This window comes from Amblyomma maculatum, chromosome 8 (genome assembly GCF_055883805.1).
Source record: "Amblyomma maculatum isolate TAMU_Amacu chromosome 8, ASM5588380v1, whole genome shotgun sequence".
Taxonomy (NCBI): domain Eukaryota; kingdom Metazoa; phylum Arthropoda; class Arachnida; order Ixodida; family Ixodidae; genus Amblyomma; species Amblyomma maculatum.
The window spans coordinates 90,093,955-90,113,164 of record NC_139351.1 but is presented as its reverse complement, the minus strand read 5'-3'; the positions used below and the strand labels follow the sequence as shown (position 1 = coordinate 90,113,164).

The window sequence follows — 19,210 nt, the reverse complement described above, 5'->3', positions numbered from 1 at the left end:
AAAAATGTTTAATTAGCGGAAAGTAGAGATCAAAATTAGGCCCCTTCTGTTGCGAATTGAGTGTGCTGACACCATGCTAGTGCATACACGCACGCACAGCAGTGATAAGGGAGTGCACAATGGGGTTGCAACACAATGGGAATGTCGCGGAGTGATACAGATGCGGAGGAGTTTCGTTGCAACTGGCACCGCAGCAAAGAGAGGATGAGATGTCATCAGGCTATGCAAGAAGCTCCAAAGACTGTAGCGGATGGTTTGCTAAGCCGCATCGACCACTGATGGTACCACGCATAGGGATCCTTGCACGCTACAAAATTTTTAGTTTTCCCCCTCACACAAACATACACACGCATTTTTGTTGTTCAAGGCAAATACTGCACAACTGCCAACTTCTTAAGCTAAAACTTGAGGAAAAAAAAAAAAGACGCCAGACCTGGCTAAAGCTAAAGTTTGGCTAATAGCAATACCCAACTAAAATGCACTTTAGCCCAAACGCAGGTAGGCCCAGAGCACCTGCCATGCTATGTAGCCTTGTGGCATCATGCACCCTACCAAGCAATCGGCACTCGGTCATGCCACTGGAGTGAAATTACTTGACAGGTCAAGAGATTGATTGACATCACAAGTTCGCGAGACCAATGAACTATTAATCAATCGAATCTTCGTGGCAGATTTAGGACGCTACCAGCAGTTTCTCGAAATATGATCATCACATCAAAAGAAAGGAAGAGGTGCCATAGTCAGTTTTACTACAGCAGTTTCCTAGCCTTTGGTGATCGCATTTCTAGCTTCAGCGAGGCAGTGTTAGATGTCGGCACTTAAGCAGTGTTGTACGTGGTCAGGATTTGTCAGTTTGTGAAATGTATGATAGCAGGCACTTTCCTCTTCCTGCTCTAGAATGCATGCAAAGCAGCCTCTGTGAAAAGTCAATGCGCACAAGAGTTGAAGCAAAACACTCGGTTTTGCAGAACATGGAAACAGATGTAGTTTATTTAGTCATGTGTACACAACTGCACACTTTTGAAACAGCCGCACATTTCGCAGGCAAACAATTTGCTCAAGCACCACTGTGGCACCGAAAACATCAAACACTAAAACTATGCGTTAAATTCTATACCGGTTAACATTATCAGCTTACACTAGTAAATTAACAAAGCCGACTATCGCCACGGCTCCACTGCCATGACACATTGTTCTACAATCCAAATCATCATAGTAGGCAAGTCAAAGCATCGTGGAGTTTTCATGTTGCTTCGATTGATAAAAACTGGTTATTTCAGATAAAAGGAGAAAAAAAAGCCCTGAGCAGTTAACTATCAGTCTCGGAGAACCATGTGGAAGAAAATTCGTTCCAAGGCTCAGAGGCACCGATGACAATTTTCACAGTCGAGATAAGGTAGTGCTTAAGAGTGACGCTTATGCTTAGAAATCACACTCAAGCTTGACTCACTTCTACTCAATGAGGTCACATACCAAGAGTGCTTGGCTAGAAAATGATGTGCATGTTTGTGACAGTAACATTGATGTCTGCGTCATGGTTCTAGGTTAGTGGCTTTTAAAAGGCTCTGGGTGTTTTGCAAACAGATGCGTGCGCAAAGAGCTCGGTACACCCTAATGCGACAGTCCGGTGGTTCGGCAGCGAAGCCAAATAAAACTGTGACTAATATTTAAGTGGAAGAGGTGTATTACAGTAGAAAAGCACAACCTTTACAGTCTCTCCGAGTGCAATGCTATTTTTATATTTATACATATACAGTAAAAAGCCGAGCCCAAGTATTGATATGATGGAACCTAGGAAACTTGAACCTGTGGGTGGAGTCACCCCTACCCAATGCCAGGTACAGGATTTGGCTTTAAATAGGTTGAACAAAGCTAGCACTAATAAACTTGCTCACCGGTATCTTTCGTCCCAACTAATGACTACATCCCGTCTGTAGCATCAAGAACTAGCTTCTATAATTTGTTCGGTAGGCAACGTATTTGGGCCAATTATGAATGATGCAGGACAGAGCAGCCTTTACGTGGCTTAACTTTTTTAAGTGCTTATCACATCAAAATGTATACAAATGCCTGAGCTTTTAAAGCAGAAGACGACACGGCTTGCATGGTGAGCGATGGGTAGAATATGCACACTCAAAATGCAAATTGGAAAAGTGTGTCGAAGCACTCCAACTGATCCTATTCCTCGTTCCTTTAAAGCGGATGAAAATGGCAGAAGTAGTAACTATCAGACAGATAACAAGGAGGGTTTCATCTCAAGGTCGGGAAATAATCACAGAACAGTACCACTCTCCTTGCAACGTCAGCCCATACTGTACAGGAAGCAAATTGAAGTGAGGCGATAGAATTCTGAACTGTTCGTTGCCTTTTCAGGGCCGAGATTCAGTCTGGTCTACCCATTTTTGAGTCTGCAAGAATTTTCACGACTAATTTCAAGACAACGTTATGCATGGCATTAATATGCAAATTTTAAAATGAATCGGTGGCAAACCTTGCCAGACCGAGGCTTTAGTTTGAATGTAACGTGCGCTTAGTGTAAACAGTATTATACTCTAAGCACAATATGAACTTCACTGGCCTCATTGCACACATCTATACCGTGGATGAAGAAACATATAGTCTGCACCACCTTTCTCATGCACCACATTAATCACATACACACCTGCACTCTGCATTACAGTAAGTGAGAAACGGCACTTATCCTGCCAAAAAATCTAGACACCCACAACCTCCACTGCCTTGCATCATGCTTGAAGGGTTTAGAAACTTTTTTTATAACGCACTTGGTTCTGCGCAACATTGCAGAATTTGTCACTAAGCACGAGCAGCAATGCGACACTTCGTACGAGAACTCGCTGCAACTTTAGCGACACCACACTTCCGCAAAAATACCACGTTTCTTTTTCTTAATCACCTGAGGCACTGTAGTCAAATGAAAGCTCACAACAACGACACCAAGTATACAGCCCCCCGAAGCATTTCTACAGAATTTTACGCCATCACTGTTACATGCTGGTTTAACAGCATTTGAGCAATGCGGCAGAAAGATGTGACTAAGCATGGGAGAATACAGCACTAGCCTCGAGCACACAACTGGCTTTGTTCCAGCTTTTAAAATGCAGCTTTCTGAAAAAATACGTTTTTTTTTTTTTTGTTTTTTGCCTTTCAGGGTTAAATGCAAGCAGCATTGCCAAGCGAACTTTCTTCACAATGCCAGTGACAAAGCGAGTGCTAAGCGAGACCTTACTCGAGGCCGCAAAAGAATAATTGCACCATAAATTTACTGCAACTGCTTCACAGTGATGTTTCGGCCCACATATGCCTTCACTATCGAGTGAGCAAGAATGAGAAGCTGGATCCTTGTGTAGTTTGCACAAAAGCAGTTCAGATGCGTCTTGAAGGGTGACACCATCTACTATCAATGCTAGAGCACTGATGGAAATACAGAGAGCTAGGAAGCCACGGCTTTATGTCAAGGCTGATTCTAATTCTGTTCCTCAAGCCTGCGATGAGTTTTGTATTTTTGTTTTTTAGTTGCTCTTTTTCCCAGCTGTCTAGAACATAGCTTATGAGCAGAACTTCTGCCTGCTTTATGAAAGCGTTTCAGGATCAAGCATCTGTCATATTTTGGGCTAGAAAAAGCTTGGATGGCTACCCCTTCTAGACAGAGCCTGCCTGTTGTAAGCATGGCGTCGTTTTTTGCTGCAGCATTCCTGCAGATTTTCCCATCGTGAAAAGCCATGACATGTTGCTGACACTAGTGTATGACAGAGAAAAAAAAAAAGAATGGTGCACTGGCCTTCAGTGAACCTGACGCAGCACGCACCTAGTATATACAAAAGAGGCGTGCTATGACATAACAAGCAGCCCTTCGGCCACACTTACACACACACATGGACGAAAAAAAAAAATTTGAGAAGGGAGAAAGACAAGGTGCAGCCAACCTCTCCAATACTCGCAAAACAAGAACACCTTTTGAAACAGTTTTCTCACAATTTTGATAGCTGCGTCTCTTCCTCCAGCTCGGGGGATGATTCCAGCAGTCCACCACGTACACTGCAACAGTTACATCCGAAACAATGAAAACTAAGCGTGAGACAGATCCTGCTCGCGACGTTGTCTTGTTGAGCTTGCAAGTCGCCGGGCTGACCTGCCCCTTCGCAGCACCCACACGCGCGACACACGAACTTTCACCTCAGCAATTCCGACAGCTGCTGGGCGCACTGCTTCACTTTGGTGAGGCACTCGGCCGATGCCGTCCACTTCTCCGCGACCCGCGGGAGCTCGAGCGCGACAGCCAGCTCGCGGATCTCGGTGCCGTTAGTGCCTTCCATGCTGCACAGCGTGCCAACAGCCACAAGGAGGCGGAACTGTGCCTCGCCGTCTGTCAGCTCCGCCGCAACTGTCAAAATTGCGGTGAGGAGCTGCACCGCCGTCTCCGCGTCCTGCGCGCTGTTCGTCACCACAGTGGAGGCAGCGCGGCGGTGGGCTGCGACGGAGTAGTTGAGCAGCACAGTGGCCATGGCAACCTGTGTGTTCTTGTTGGCATTGCCGGCCGTGGCCCGTCGCTGGACAGCTGCCAGAATCCGCTGCTGTTCGCGCAGCGCCAGAGCCTCGCCACTGGGCTGGGAGAAGAGGTTGCAGAGGCAGCGCAGCGACAGCATCTGGTTGGCCGCCGCGTTGGGACCCGTCGATGACAGCAAGCCGATGAGGTGGCTGCACAGCTGCGGCCCGCTCAACGTGCAGACGTGGTTGTTCACTGTCGGGTTTCGCAGTGCCAGTCGCAGCAGGTCAAGTGCCGGGAACACGAATTCTGGAAGTGGTGAAGGAAGAAGAATCTCTGGACTGAGTGGGCATAATAAGGGTGGCATCACTTTGCAGTTTGAAAATAGGTCACTGAAATTTTCAGAAAACAAGGCACGTGAACATTAGCCTGGTTATAACAAAAGCGCAAAATGTCCGCGATCTTTCCTTGCAGCCAGGATTTCGCTATGTGCAGTTTTTGCATGAAGACTCAAAAAATGACAATGCAGAATGGAAACCACAATAAGAATTGAATGAATGTAAGTGAAATGAAAGTGTTTACAGCAAACCCCCATTACTCGAAATTGTAGTATCAGTGAAACGTTTTGCGATCGCGCTGATGGCGTGGTGTGGCTGAGGCAGCAGCCCTCACTTTTGCTGCGGCTCGTATGATGCGTCTAAGAAAGGAGCAGGGAGAAGGAGGTGGTGATGCAGCCCGTGTCTGCCGGAGGTTAAGGTACAGTGTGTGCAATCATGCCGCAGCCATGTGAAGAGGCACCTGCGTCTTCACACATGTTCCTGTTTGCCTGTCCCTGCTGAGGTCCCAAAATCAACTCATCGCCTCACGTCGTTGGCGTTTTCCGATGCTCCCGCGAGAGCTATTGGCGTTGAAATCTCGCAAGGTGCATGCAGCTCGTCTCGTGTTTTTTTTTTTTTTTTTCTCTGTTCTGTTAATTTTCAGTGCTTTGAGCATGAATTGCTGCAGTGCCACATTCAAAAGCGAAAGCGGTGGAGATTGCTGCGTTTGGCACATAGGTGCGCCGTCGGCACTGAAAAACAACTCGCATCCACGGTGGTCGCTTGTTGCGATCATAGACGTTCCTCATGTGTCAGATTGTGGTTTATCACCACGAAGTGTGCAGTTTTGTGATCAATATTTTCAGTAATTCAGTACTAGATAAGGAACAGTCAATGATGTGAATTCATTATATCAAGGTCAAAAGTTGCAACATGTTCCATTAAGCGTGGACCGCATGGAGCGTTTTTCCGGGCGATTCGTCAGCGTCGACGGCAGCGAAGTGTTTTTTTGCCGCAGGAGAGGACGATTTTGCCAAATCGTCGGGATCTGGCGGAACAGAAAAAAACGCCAACGACGTGCCGATGCCAGGAGAGGGCAGCGGCAGAGGACCAATGAGAGCTGGAGTAGCCGTCACGTGATTCTGGTTGGAGCCACGCCGGCTGAAAGAGACTCGCTTGCGAGCTTGTTGCACGTGAGAGCATCAATTCAGCGGCTTCAGTTCAGGGATGCAAGAAGAGGGGGGGCTTGAGCTTGAGAGGCCCACAAAACGGCATCGCGCTTCCCGGAAAGACGGGAGTTCGGCGCTCCAACTGTACCGAGGCTTGGGTTTCGGGTTTCTCGGCCGAAACGGTTGAGCAGCGCATTGTCTTTCGGAGTCGCTCCACGCACGATGCGACGACAGGAAGGTCCGGACACCATGCATTTTCTTCTTTTTTTGAGGTTACCAAAGCAGCGCACTCGGAGGGGGGCGCGTGCATCGCACAACTGGGCGGCAAAAGAACACCGCTCTGCGACTGACCATGCGGGAGTGAAATCGTCAACGCCGGCATGGGCGGCGTGCGTGCGACGCGTTTTCGCGTGCAAAATACGCTTCATGCGGGCCACGCTTTACATGCAGTTTTTAAATACATGCAATTTAATGGTGGCGGCATTGGGGAATTGAAAAACTTCGTAACAACTCGCTACATGGTGGTTTGTTACATAGAAGTTCAACAGGTGTGCTGGTGCACAATCCAACCTAAATAATTTAACTTTGAGGAGAACAAAAAATTTGCTCCAATTACATGAAGTGAAAACATGATCTGAACTTCTGGACTGAAGGAAAGGTTGCCAGGCCACTTTGCACGGGTGACGGCACCGGAAATGGAGAGATACAGGCTAGCCCTTCACGCACATATCTGGCCGCCCAGCACAAAGGTTGAAGGGGTCAGTGGCCTCTCCTGTCCACCAACACTGTGTCAGTGTCACTGGCTACCCCTATTTCATCGTGAAAGGTACATGTTAATTAAAAAGTCTGCGGATCAAGGCAGAAAAAAAAAAAAAAAAAAGCCACAACAAACGACTGAGTGGCATACTGGTGACGAAAAGCGCTGTGTGCTGACAGCACATGGTTGTGGGTGGTAATAGGAAGCTGTACCCACTATTGCAGTGTTGCTGCAGAGTCAGCAATAATCATGCATTGAAAGCAGTTGCATAATTGGTTGCCATGGTTACTAGCTGGAGTTTTGAATAGGGTGGTGCCGTCTAGTGGCGGCCAAGAAAAACCTGACTGGGTAATACAATGGCGGCTCTGCCTATGCTGCAGCGCGTATCTCGCAGGCTTTCTATGTTGACTCGCGTTTCTTTCTGCCCCTTCGTGAGCATGAAAAGATTCGTCGTATCATGGACATCATTGTGAACCGGCAGTAGCTTAACAAAAAAAAAAAAGAGCCCTGCAGCTGCCTTGCGGCGAAATGTTCAAAACATGCAGCATCGATCTTTGCAGAGTACCCCTCAGTCTTGAAACATCGTCACACCACTATACTGTCGCTTGCATCGTAGGGTGCCACGGACAAGATACCAATTTCATTGTTCAACTCTACTGTTCTCTTTCATAGCCGCACGAGACGGGGATACGGTGGATTGGTACGGGCGATCAGGTGCGTGCATGCTCTGGTTCAAGAAAAACGCCTTTCGGCCTACCCTGGCCGCTCCGCCGGCTCAAAGCTGAAATATATAGAGTACTGCCAGCTATGTGCACGTGTTTATTTGTGCTCGCGAGAGAAACAGTGCGTTATGCTACTGTTTTCGGCACCTGCACACAAGCAACGAAAGATGAGGACAGCAAACTAGAGCTCACTCAAAACACTTGCAATCTCAATGAAAACAGCCATTCACTCCAAGAGGAAACAGCAACAGATGACATTTGGTGCAGATTTATAACTAGTAAGCAGCCCACGATGGAATTTCAATCATTATGTCCCGCGCATTCCTGAGCTGGCAGTCGCTTCAAATGTGCGTGTCCCCACTGCAACCAACAGAAAAAAGCTCTGGCTCCAGAGCTGGAAGCATATAATTTACAGGCGACTGGCAGTTGAGTAGTATAATGAGGTCCAGCATGCCTTCACTGATATTTGTATCCAGCGATGAACACTGAAACTCCTGCCGCGACAAAGTTCTAACGTTTCTACAGTCCCATGCTTCAGTTTTCTGTGCGACTTTCCAGTACGTAGACTCTGTATTTTCAAACATTACGAGTGTGACTTTGCTAAACGGGGCGTAAAAAGCAAAAACCAGCGCAGGATCAGCTTACAAGTTCAGGGACAAGCATGCATTGAACGCAATCTCCAGCGGCCCATGCACGGCACGTGAGAGGTGCCCATTGGAGAGACGTTTGTGCCTCAGAAAAGTTATTTGCACTGCCTATCCCTGTTGCGGTTTTGTGCATTCACGTGCTTAAGCTTCGTTGTGTGCAAAGCTTTGAAGAGCTCCACAAATTCGTGCGACACCCATCAGGCTATATCAACTGGCAGCGTGCTAATTTCTGCACGTCGTATAATGCCTGTCATATTGTTTATTGCCTTTTTCACATCGTGACAACCGTGAAAGCATTTTCAGCGCTTTTGAATTTTGTAATTCCCACATAACACAAATTAAAGCGATGGATCCATACCGACTGCATACATTCGAATGCAGATGCCGAGGATTTGTACTACCCAGCAGACGCCTAGAGGGCGCTTTTTAGCACAGTTTTCGTGGCGCCCCCTGGGCAGAGTAAGTTCCGCAGTTCAGGCTCGATTTGGACGGGCCCATAACACTAGCTAGAACAATCTGCAAATAAAGCTGTGAGACAAAGGTTCTGTTACCTTGCGGCCAGTGGACCACCTTCTCAAGTGCTGCCATCTGGGTGTCGCTTGGTGTACCCACCGCGCTCACCAATGCCAACAGTTGGATCAGGTCATCGTCGTCCACTGTATCCGAGGGCGGAACCTGGGCATTGAACTCGCGCATCTTGGACAAGATGCCCTCGGGGTTGGCGACATCGAAGCGCACGAACGTTGAGTGGGGAAAGTAACTGCCACCGGTGGTCATGTCGCCGGCTGCATTCTGAATTTCATTCGGTGCATCAGCTGTAAGAGAAGAGAAAGCCGAACATTACTTTCCTAAGGGTGTGCAAGTAGTATTCGAAATTTCGAATAGTATTTGCTATTCGTTTTGATTCACACTTTCACTATTCGGACTATTGGTAAATAGGTCTAACTGTGAAACTGTGGTTTGCGAATCGCCTCAGTGCTCGGAAATTTCACCCAATGAAGTGCTGATGGCCATTGAGAGCCACTGCCACGTCGCTGCTTCGTATTCATGGTTTGGAAAATGAAGTGCAGCGCCATGCAGCATGTCAGTAGGTATAGCCACCATGTAGTCGACAACTGGCTGCGAGCCTGACTGGCACTAATCATTTCGTTTTCGATCACCACACGTATGTGCGACCTTCACAAAAGCGACCGGGCTTGTGGCCGGGTGAGGTTAGGGCCCACACGGGCTGCTGTGGCGCTTGTTTTACGGTGACTGCTTTGAACGTTCTCAATTTTCATCAGAACGAAAAACTACGCATGTTAGACCGCAGTGGACATGAGAGAAATTGTACAACAGGAGTACTGAGACCATGTGAATTCTGAAATAAATAAGACGAACAATGTTTGATATTTAATTTTCAGATTTTTTTTTTCCACCGATCAAATATTCAATATTCGATTCAATATTTAACGGCATTTGTTCTCATATTTGCATTCGATTCAAATTCGAAAATTTCACTACAGTCGCGGACCGACTTTTCAGACCTAGTGGAACCCGGGAAATGGTCCTAACAATCGAACAGTCCAAAAAATCCGTTAACCCTGGAAAGAAGAAAAAAAAAAAAAAAAAAAAACCCACTTTTCTGTACAAAAGGCGGCTTTAAAACGGCAGACTTTAGCGCTCTCCACAATTCATCTGTAAGACAATAATAGAGTTACAGAATAGCATGATCTGCTACTATGATCTGTTTCCATGAGCACGGGCTAGCGTAATCCGACACGGTGGGCCGCCAGTATGCACGCGCTGACTGGTCCTGACGCAGCAGGTTTGCGCGCCTCCAAGAAGCATGCTGCTCCCTCACAGCGATCGCAGTGGAGCCCCGTGGAAGCAGACTGTGCTGTGCTAATCTACAATTAGACTATCTCAGCTTTCATCATGTCTGAACCACTTCACTTCACCTCACATGACTATGGCACGGCTGCAAGTCATGCCATGAACTAATACACATGCCATACGAAGCAGTAACATTCTGTTTCCATGGACAAGACCGTCACGAGGACCGCAAAATGGAACAGATGGGAAGCGAATGGAACGGACACGTCCTAATAAACCCGGCCGCGACTCTGTGGGCGGCCGCGGGGAATGCTACGCCTGTCCTATTTTGAATGCGACTGCCCACCCTTCGGTGTCTTTCACGGCCGCGACAAACCGGTTGGCTGTGACAGCAATGCCCACTCGTGTCTATATCACGCTGAAAAGAAATGTCCACACTATTGCTGATGCCTATTTTGGCCAAAAAAAATTGAACTTTCCGACTACACAATGTCTGAAACTTGGCCGTAAATATGTACACCCTTTGCCAAAAGTTTAGAGCCCAGGGGGTCTACTTCTGAGCCATACTATGTGGCTCTTAATGCATTTCCAAGTTTCCAAACTTGCTGAAGGCAAGATTTTTCGTTCTACCCTCCCCAATGGTTAGGACTTCCACGATTGTTAAAGAAGTCATAATATATGGCTTAAAACAAACCCTCTGGGCTCTATAAACTTTTGACAAAGGCTGAACATGTTCCTATAAGATGTGCGACGGTCACTGAATTAAGCCTGAAACGTCGCGCAAGTCCAAATTATTGGAGTCCGAAAAATCACTGGGCTACTGTATTTTCACACCCCTACAGAGAAGGTGTCTAAATTAATAACGCTTCATAGCACCCTTTTCCATGTGAGCAAAAAGTCAAACTGCAATAAGCTATCTGTGAGTCTGACTATTTTTACTGACAGTATCATTATCTAATAATTGTAAACAAGGATTACTGTATGAATCCTGCTTTCTTATTTAATGCCTGGTAGGCTGTAGAGGCTGATGATAGGGGAAAAAAAAAAAAAAAAAAATGCAATACATCTATTTTTTTTTTCATAAGTGTGCTTTAAGTTAGTTATGTGCGATATTATGGCGCATAAGCAACTACGGCTATCATATGCCAAACACAGGGCTAATTAGATGTGCTTTAGGGGAGAAATGTTTTGTATTTATTTTCAGCTATCTAAACTGTACTTTTAATTGATTTTGTTTTTCGTATTTGCTATGTAGATTTGCAGAGGATTTTATATTTTTTTTAATCTGACAGTATTAAAAAAAATATTCGATTCCATTTGCACTCACACAGCTCCATTTATTTTTCTCTGCAGTCAGGTCTAGGAATACCGCAACTGCCTGGATACAATTCTATTCTAGTGAAACAATACAGAAAGCAATGCGAAGGCACACACGCAGTTGAAGAATTTAAGCAATATGACCTCAAAGAAATCCAAAGGCCTGCACTTCACAATGGAAAAGCCAAGGCTTTTTTGTGTAAACAAACAGAGAGTTTGAATTAGCGGGAGAATTAATGGGAGCACGCTGTAGTAGAGCTGGCTGCTAACCATTACCACAGGTCACGCTGGGTTTGTAATGTTTTCACCACTGAACACAAAACATTACACTACCCGAGAACATTAGGAGCAGCTAACACTACAGCACGAAACCTACAAGTGAAGACATTTGCCACATCGTGTGCAACCATGGCAATTTCTGGCAATACTAAAGTTTGTTGCAATGCTGACAACATCACCAACCCTGAGATAGCTCCCAGTTCCACCACCACAGGCTATGTTCAGCTATGCTACTATAAACGAATCTGTTATAACACTTACTATTTGCAGTAGCCACCTGCACGGCTGGAGCTTGACCTGCTGCCGTGCCCGGTATGTACCTTGAACCACCTGCGGGTCCAAAAAGTCAATCATGCTCACGAGCACGAGGAATGGGCAAGGAGCCATGCAGCGCACCGGTGAGGAATGACAGAGAGAGAGAGAGAGAAAAACCAGTCAATGCATGTCATGCTACTTTCACTTGTTTAGCAGCACCCTCAGATGAAAGAGCAAATGCGCTAGGCAATGTTACAGCTTGAAGCCATAATTGTCACCAGCATGTCTCGTAGTCTGCACATGACAAAAGTGTTATGCTAAATACCAACTGGAAAGCAAAACAAACTTGGTTTGTATTCAGTGTATCAAATCTATGGCACCTCACGAATGTGGGAGTACCACCACTGCCATGAGACTGCAAATGCACGACCGATGTAGTGACTGCCTGCACTGACACCTTGCTTTCAAGCACAAGATATTCAGATATACAGGGTCTTGAATATTTGAGGCCCGGGTTTAAATAAAATGCTATGCGAAATCTACTGCACTATTCGAGCTGAAATAACGTTCACAAAGTAGCAAAATATGGTCTACATTATTTGATAAGTGATTCAACAGTGAGATAGAAAGCGTGTAGAGTGGGTCAGAGAAATAACTCAAGTTACCGACATTCTAGTAGAAATTAAGAAGAAGAAATGGACATGGGCAGGACATGTAGTGCGAAGAGAGGATAACCGATGGTCGCTGAGGGTAACAAACTGGATTCCAAGGGAAGGAAAGCGTAGCAGGGGGCGGCAGAAAGTTAGGTGGGCGGATGAGATTAAGAACTTCGCAGGGGTCAAGTGGATGCAGCTAGCAAAGAACCGGGTTAAGTGGAGAAATATGGGAGAGGCCTCCGCCCTACAGTGGGTATAATCAGGCTGCTGCTGCTGCTGATGATGATCAACATCGGTACTTCCCTAGATGTTCCGGAATCGACGAAAAACTACTCTTCGCGGCGTGCACAATTTTCGCAGAAAAGAGTCTGAAAGCTGCTTTGACATGGTGCGCCCTCTGTCGAGCAGCGAGCGCCATCCCGGCCGTTAACGCGCTTGCCTCGCTGCTCAACAGACGACGCACCATGTCAAAGCAGCTTTTCGACTCTCTTCTGCGAAAATTGTGCACGCCACTGAGAGCAGTTTTTCGTCGATTCCGGAAAATCTAGGGAAGTACCGATGTTGAATCACTTATCAAATAATGTAGACCATATTTTGCTACTTTGTGAGCATTATTTCAGCTCGAATAGTGCAGTAGATTTCGCATAGCATTTCTGTAAAACCCGGGCCTCAAATATTCAAGACCCTGTAGATACGTAAAGGCGTAAAGAGTCACAGCAAACATTTCATATGATAAACCACTGGACATCTGCCAACCTGTATGAACATTAAATATTTTAAATATAAATTGAATATGTTTGCTATTCGATTCATATTTAAAAAAAAAACAACACTGATATTTGGAATTTTCGAAACATTCAAAGATTACCAAGGACACTATCAATGACCCCTAAAATTTTCGAGTTCAACGCAGTTTCACCATGCTGCACGCTTCACCGCAATTAAGCATACTCAAAATGCAATGGGGCCGTTTTGTGTAGGGTGGCCTTCTAATTTGTGAAGACTGTCTCTTCCCGACAGTGTGCACAAAAAGAAGCACTCACTTGGGTTTCACCTCAAATGTAGACTACCACAGTGAAGGTGTCCATCATTTAAAACTACTGTGGTGCAAACGGTTTTCGGCAGTTTTTTCAGTCCCATTCGATAATTTGAGCTTTTTCGTTAATTGAAGCATTTCTTCTAGTCCCTTGAAGTCACTATTATTTTTTTTTTAACAAAACTTGCTTGGTACAGGAGTGTCTAGTATCGAATTGTAGAGGCGGAATTCCTCTTCACAATGGTATACAATAGTGACAGTTAACATATTTATTGAGTAAGTGATGAACAAAAACTACCAGCAAAACATTGTAGTTAAAAAACACACACACACAAAAGCATCAGTTTTTTGATATAAATAAAACAAAAAATTTTCAGGTATATGTTTTTTACAACAGTGACCAATGCAACACTGCAGCAAATTCTAGCTTCCTGTGTACAGTATTCACTGAGTTGGGAAAGAAAACAGCAGCCGAGGTCGACCCCTGGCTGTCCTCTAGCGAAAAGCCCGACTCCCTGCGCTGCCAGCGACAAGTAATACTGCCCAAAAGATGTCACCCTGAAGATAACAGTTGTGACCTTCAGAACAGTGATCTCTTCCGATCAGCGCGCAGCAAAAGCGGATCATTTTGGGGGCGAAAGTGAAACTTATCGGGGCATGGCTGTTGACGTTCCGGGTCGGTTTGATGTAGTTTCGCTGTCAGTGCTAAAGTCTGAAGAGCTGAATTCATCTTCCGAGTCATCACTGCTGCTGTTCGAATTCAAAAACGAGCTCTCCGATGAGTCAACTTCCGCGGAACCGCGCCGTTTCTGCGCAGCAGGACCGTGCAATGTTGACGCCATGATGTAAACCACTAGCGCCGATCACCTGACTCTGGAGACCACCTAGAGGGGCGTGCACGACGGAAAAAATAAAACCAAAAGAAAAACTGAAAGAAGGGTTTCTCTATTTCCCATTGGATGACGCCAATCGTCAAAGAGCGCTTCGAAAGCAGGAAAATTCGAATCGTGAAACTATCGATAGGAATAAGCACGGGCAGGAAAGTCTTAAATTAGTTGTGGTTTAACTCTCTGGTTAACCCTGGTTGAATTGCGATAGCAACGGCAGAAGCTTCTTTTGCCTGCTACATTATTCCCCTATCACATCCTATCAGTTTAAGGTGCTACATTATTGGGGACACTTAAGCTCATCCTTTAAGAGTATGACACGAGAGCGTAAGCTACCAGCCCACATATAAATGAGAAGGGTTCAATGCTGCTGAACCGAATGTGGAGCGAAAGCATTAGCTGCAGGTGACCGAGCGTTCTTCTTCGTCTTTTTCGTCTTAATTTGTCTTCTTCTTCATATTTTTAGTCTGAATTTTTCTTCTTCTTCGTCTTCATCTTGCGGCTGTTCAAGGTCAAACGTGGCCTCCGCTGGGACCACACGACGGGCCGAAACCTGGCGCAGTATTGCTATCGCAATAAAAGTTCAGTTTGTCTGTTTCTTCGAGTGCCATAGATTTTTGTCTCTATACTACCTGCTCATCTTCTGTCGAGTCCACATACACCACGAAGGACCTTGAACTGCAGGAGAAAAGAACGTCCAAACCTTAAACTTTGGCTCATGAATTACTGACACATAGAAGTTGTCATTAGTGAGCCCACCCCCTTTTTTTTTCTTCCTGGCCAACGAAAAGGTTGAGACAGAAAAAAAAGAAAAAACGCTCATTCTCTCCTTTCTAGACTGCCAAAATCTGGCCTTCATCAGTGAAGCGAGCTCCACCCTCACCAGTGAACGGGTCCTGGTACGTGCTCGGAACGGTGTTCTCAATGATCATGCCCTTGGTGTTCTGGATGATGAAGTTTGCCACCTGGTCCAGGTAGAGCTGACTCAGGCTGTTCTTGTGGATAAAAGCCTGGGCTGCGTGCCAGGGGTCGTCCGTCACATTGTACGGCAGCTTCATCTTGCCTCCCGTGTCCAGGTCGACGTCAAAAACGTAGTCGTACTCCTGCGTTTGCCACGGAAATGCACAGCACATAGGTATATGTATTACTATACAATATGCATTCAAAAGTCACTGAAGATAAAATTAGTGCATTCCAGGTCATTTTTGAGAGCAAACTGCAGTGACATCAAGACAGCTCATTATGTTGGGCATCGGTGAGGTTAGGTGGCACAGCTACCCTTTTCAAATAGTGATCACAAATTTCTTTTTGGCGGTGACGTGAACTCGAATTCAGTGAAACGAAAAAAAGAAATAAGGATGTTCCACTAATAGATTCAGCTTTGTCAACAATGATGGCATCTTTTATTGGCAAACAGCAACAGAGCCGCGAAGAACTAAGCAACTGATGCTTACAAAGAACAAAAAAGAGAATAAAGGCTGATGATTATGACAGTAGGTAATGCGAAGTTTGAGCACTGCTCTTTAGGCATGTCGTGATATGCTGAGGCAAAGAAGATGAAAGAAAAAGCCTACTCTCCGACACATAACTATTTGATAACTAATGCTTCTTTCCCTGTTACAGGTTATAAAGGAGGCAGTGGTACGATGCTACCGCTGCCGCTGTGCCTAGTCAACTTCATCTCAAGCAGTGCGTGATATTTCACAGTGATATACAGTCAAACCCGAATATAACGAACTCGGATAGAGCGAATTATGTTTTATATCGAACACTCGAATTTCCGCTAGCATTATGCATATAAAATGTATTTTTTATAACGAGCTACACATCGGATATAGCGAACTCAGCGCGCGCGATCGGTCGCCAAACGCCCGCCAACGGGCGGGCCTTTGTGCCGGCTCCGAGTTCTCTCCGGGCAGCCCACGCTGCCGGGCCGCAATACTTCTAGTGCATGCCGTTGTCAGATGGGAGGGGGATTGGCGACGGCTCCGTTCTCCAAGGTCTCACACAACGCATACGTCATCACGCGCCCGCTAGGGTGCTTCTGCTGCTTCTGCGCCGATGCCACGCTTCCGTAAAACGCAGGAGGGGCTCTCTACAGCAGCTTCCACGAGGGACCCTCCTGTACGCATGCGCAGCCGTTGCCCGGAGTAGCGTGAGTAGCCTTTAAAATCAGCGCCATCGGCCAGCCTCTCTTTGCAGCGCTCCTATTCGGCAGCTGCCTACCATGTGATCAAAGACGTTCGAGCAGCTCCGGACCTATTGCGCTTCGAGAAAGAAGCAACACCGGCCAGAACTGGTTTCAAGTTTGGGCGAAGGGAAGGCAGCCTCCGAACAACGAACGCGTCAGTGGCGAACTTTCCCGCATCCTCGGAGCTTTCTTTGTTCGCATTTGCAAGTCGTGCTGCTGCTATCCTCACGATTCCGGACGTGCCTACATTGCTGCTGGCTTGCATTCCGGCGCTACATCCTGCAAGATGACGACGAAGCAGCGGCGTGCCCTACCGCTTTCCGACAAGCTGGAGATAATTCGCCGCGTTGGCCGTGGCGAAAAAAAGTCTGACATTGCCGCGCATTTCAAGATTCCGCGGAGCACGTTAAGCACCATTTTGAAAAACCAGTCGGCCATCAGAGGCAATGCACAGGAACGACCAAATGGTGACGGCTTTCGCCACCGCAAGCCGGCTTACGACCAAGTAGAGAAAGCGCTGTACCAATGGTTCTTGGACGTTCGCGCGCGAAATCTGCCGGTCTCTGGCCCCATGCTACAACAGAAGGCAAAAGATTTTGCCTTCGTCCTGGACGTCGAGGGGTTTACAGCGGGCAGTGGTTGGCTCCAACGATTTAAAGACCGCTATTCCATCACCGGGAAGGTGGTTGCAGGTGAAAGCCAAGCAGTGGACGCTGAGAGTGCTGAAAAGTGGGTGCAAGACGTGTGGCGTGCTGTCACGGAGAGATACGAACCGTGCAATATTTTTAACACCGACGAGACTGCCTTGTTTTGGCAACTGCTGCCGAGCAGAACCTTGGCGCTAAAGAATGAGAAGTGCCATGGCGGCAAATTGAATAAGGCCCGAGTCACTGTTCTTCTCACGACAAACATGGACGGTTCATCAAAGCTGCGGCCGCTTGTCATAGGCAAGTTCAAGTCTCCTATGTGCCTGCGAGGATGCACTTCACTCCCAGTCACATACAACTCAAATTCTAAGGCCTGGATGACCAGAACGTTGTTCGAAGCGTGGCTGTGTGGCTGGGACGAGGAACTTGCAATGAGCGGGCGAAAGATTTGCCTCCTCCTCGATAACTGTTCTGCGCACCACTGCGGCGTCACGCTCAAGAACATCGAGCTTTGTTTCCTGCCACCGAACGCAACAGCGGTTTTGCAGCCCCTCGATCAGGGGATCATCCGCGCTTTCAAGCTGGGCTACAGGAAACGCGTCGTTGAGCGGCTGTTGGTGAAATTGCGGGTTAACGACGAGCTCAAGATTAATTTGCTGGCCGCAATAGAAATGATTAACCGTGCCTGGCAAGACGTGACGCAATCCACAATCCGCAACTGCTTCCACCATGCTGGACTATGTCGAGAGGATGCAGAAGCTGCTAGTGAAGCGCGCACTGTGCAAGATGACAGCGATGTTGCCACGCTGTGGGAAGAACTCGCTGATGTTCCGGACGCTGTGCCCGAAGAAGTTGCCCTGGAGGATTTTCTCACTGTTGACGACAACGTAGCCGTGACAGCGAGCCCGTTGGACTCGGAAATTGTTGCCGACATGCTGGCATCTGGTGCGAACGAGGAGACCGAGGAGCTGCCGCCGGAGGACGATCGCCCTCGCCCGACGTTGCACGAAGCCCTCGCTGCTACCGATCTGCTGCGCCGATACTGCTCCGGAATACAGGGAAGCGGACTGGAGTTTGTGGAAATGATGTCGCGTGTGGAAAGTGCGATTCTCGCTGATGGAGTTAAATGCAGTGTTCAGGCGAAGATCACTGCCTACTGCAAATAAGTGAGCATTTATCTGCAATAAATTTATTTCGTAGATTCATGGTGAGCGGCACGGTTTTTCTTTAGTTAGTGCGTTTTCGCTGCGCTGTCTGGACATCGTGTATAACGAATTTGGTACTGAAGTTCGTTATAAACGGGTTTGGTTATAGCGAAATACTTTATATAGCGAACAAATTGCGTTGAATTACGCAGTTCGTTATAACCGGGTTTGACTGTAATACATATCAGCCAGCGCAATCTGATAGCGACTGCCTCTAATCCTATTGCCATAATCTTCAGCTTTCACTGTAGACACCCTATGGCTTCTAACACCACCTTCAGGTTCCGCACTCCTCAGCCCTAGTCATAAACTCCTCCTCCATGGTGGCCACCCTCCTAGTTCTTTCCATGGCAGCCACCCTACAGTTTCATACAGGGTCGTCCATTCTTAGGGGGAATACAACAGCGCGTGCCCGCTGTCTTCAAAGCGTCAGTAAGTCTAAGCCGACTGCGCACAGAAGCGATACGACAGCCCATGTGATGCACAATCTCCAGGTCTCTCTGGGCATGGGTCACTTTGCTTCAATGTGCAGCCGTAGCAGACACAACAGCGCTTTTATAGAGAGCGAGCACCTAGTATTTGCGTGTTCATCGTAAGTGGAGAGGGCACTTCCATCTTTCCACTCTGCCACCTGCTTGCTGAGGCAGGTGGCACTTCCATACCTGCCCCAGCTGGCACGTGGCCCGTTACAACTACTACTACACCAACGATGCGCAGTCTCTGAATGGGAGACTAACCGCTGTATTCACGAACACGCCTTCACTCGAACTTCTACTCCAAGCGGCCCTCGAGGCCCGTTTTTCGTT

General features: G+C 47.0%; 1 protein-coding gene across 5 annotated transcripts in view; it reads right to left on the bottom strand.

Annotated features, from left to right (window-relative positions):
* Positions 1-960: 960 nt before the first annotated feature.
* Plap (phospholipase A2 activator protein) overlaps positions 961-19,210 on the bottom strand; it is a 439,799-nt gene continuing 421,549 nt past the window's right edge. For all 5 annotated transcript variants that reach the window (XM_084576772.1, XM_084576773.1, XM_084576771.1 and 2 more), the window contains 4 exons: positions 15,245-15,464; positions 11,789-11,857; positions 8,668-8,931; positions 961-4,813 (listed from right to left, as the gene is read on the bottom strand). In XM_084576772.1, the coding sequence (XP_084432898.1) occupies positions 4,191-4,813; positions 8,668-8,931; positions 11,789-11,857; positions 15,245-15,464 (1,176 nt within the window). In that variant the 3' untranslated portion in view covers positions 961-4,190. The remainder of the gene's footprint in view (positions 4,814-8,667; positions 8,932-11,788; positions 11,858-15,244; positions 15,465-19,210) is intronic.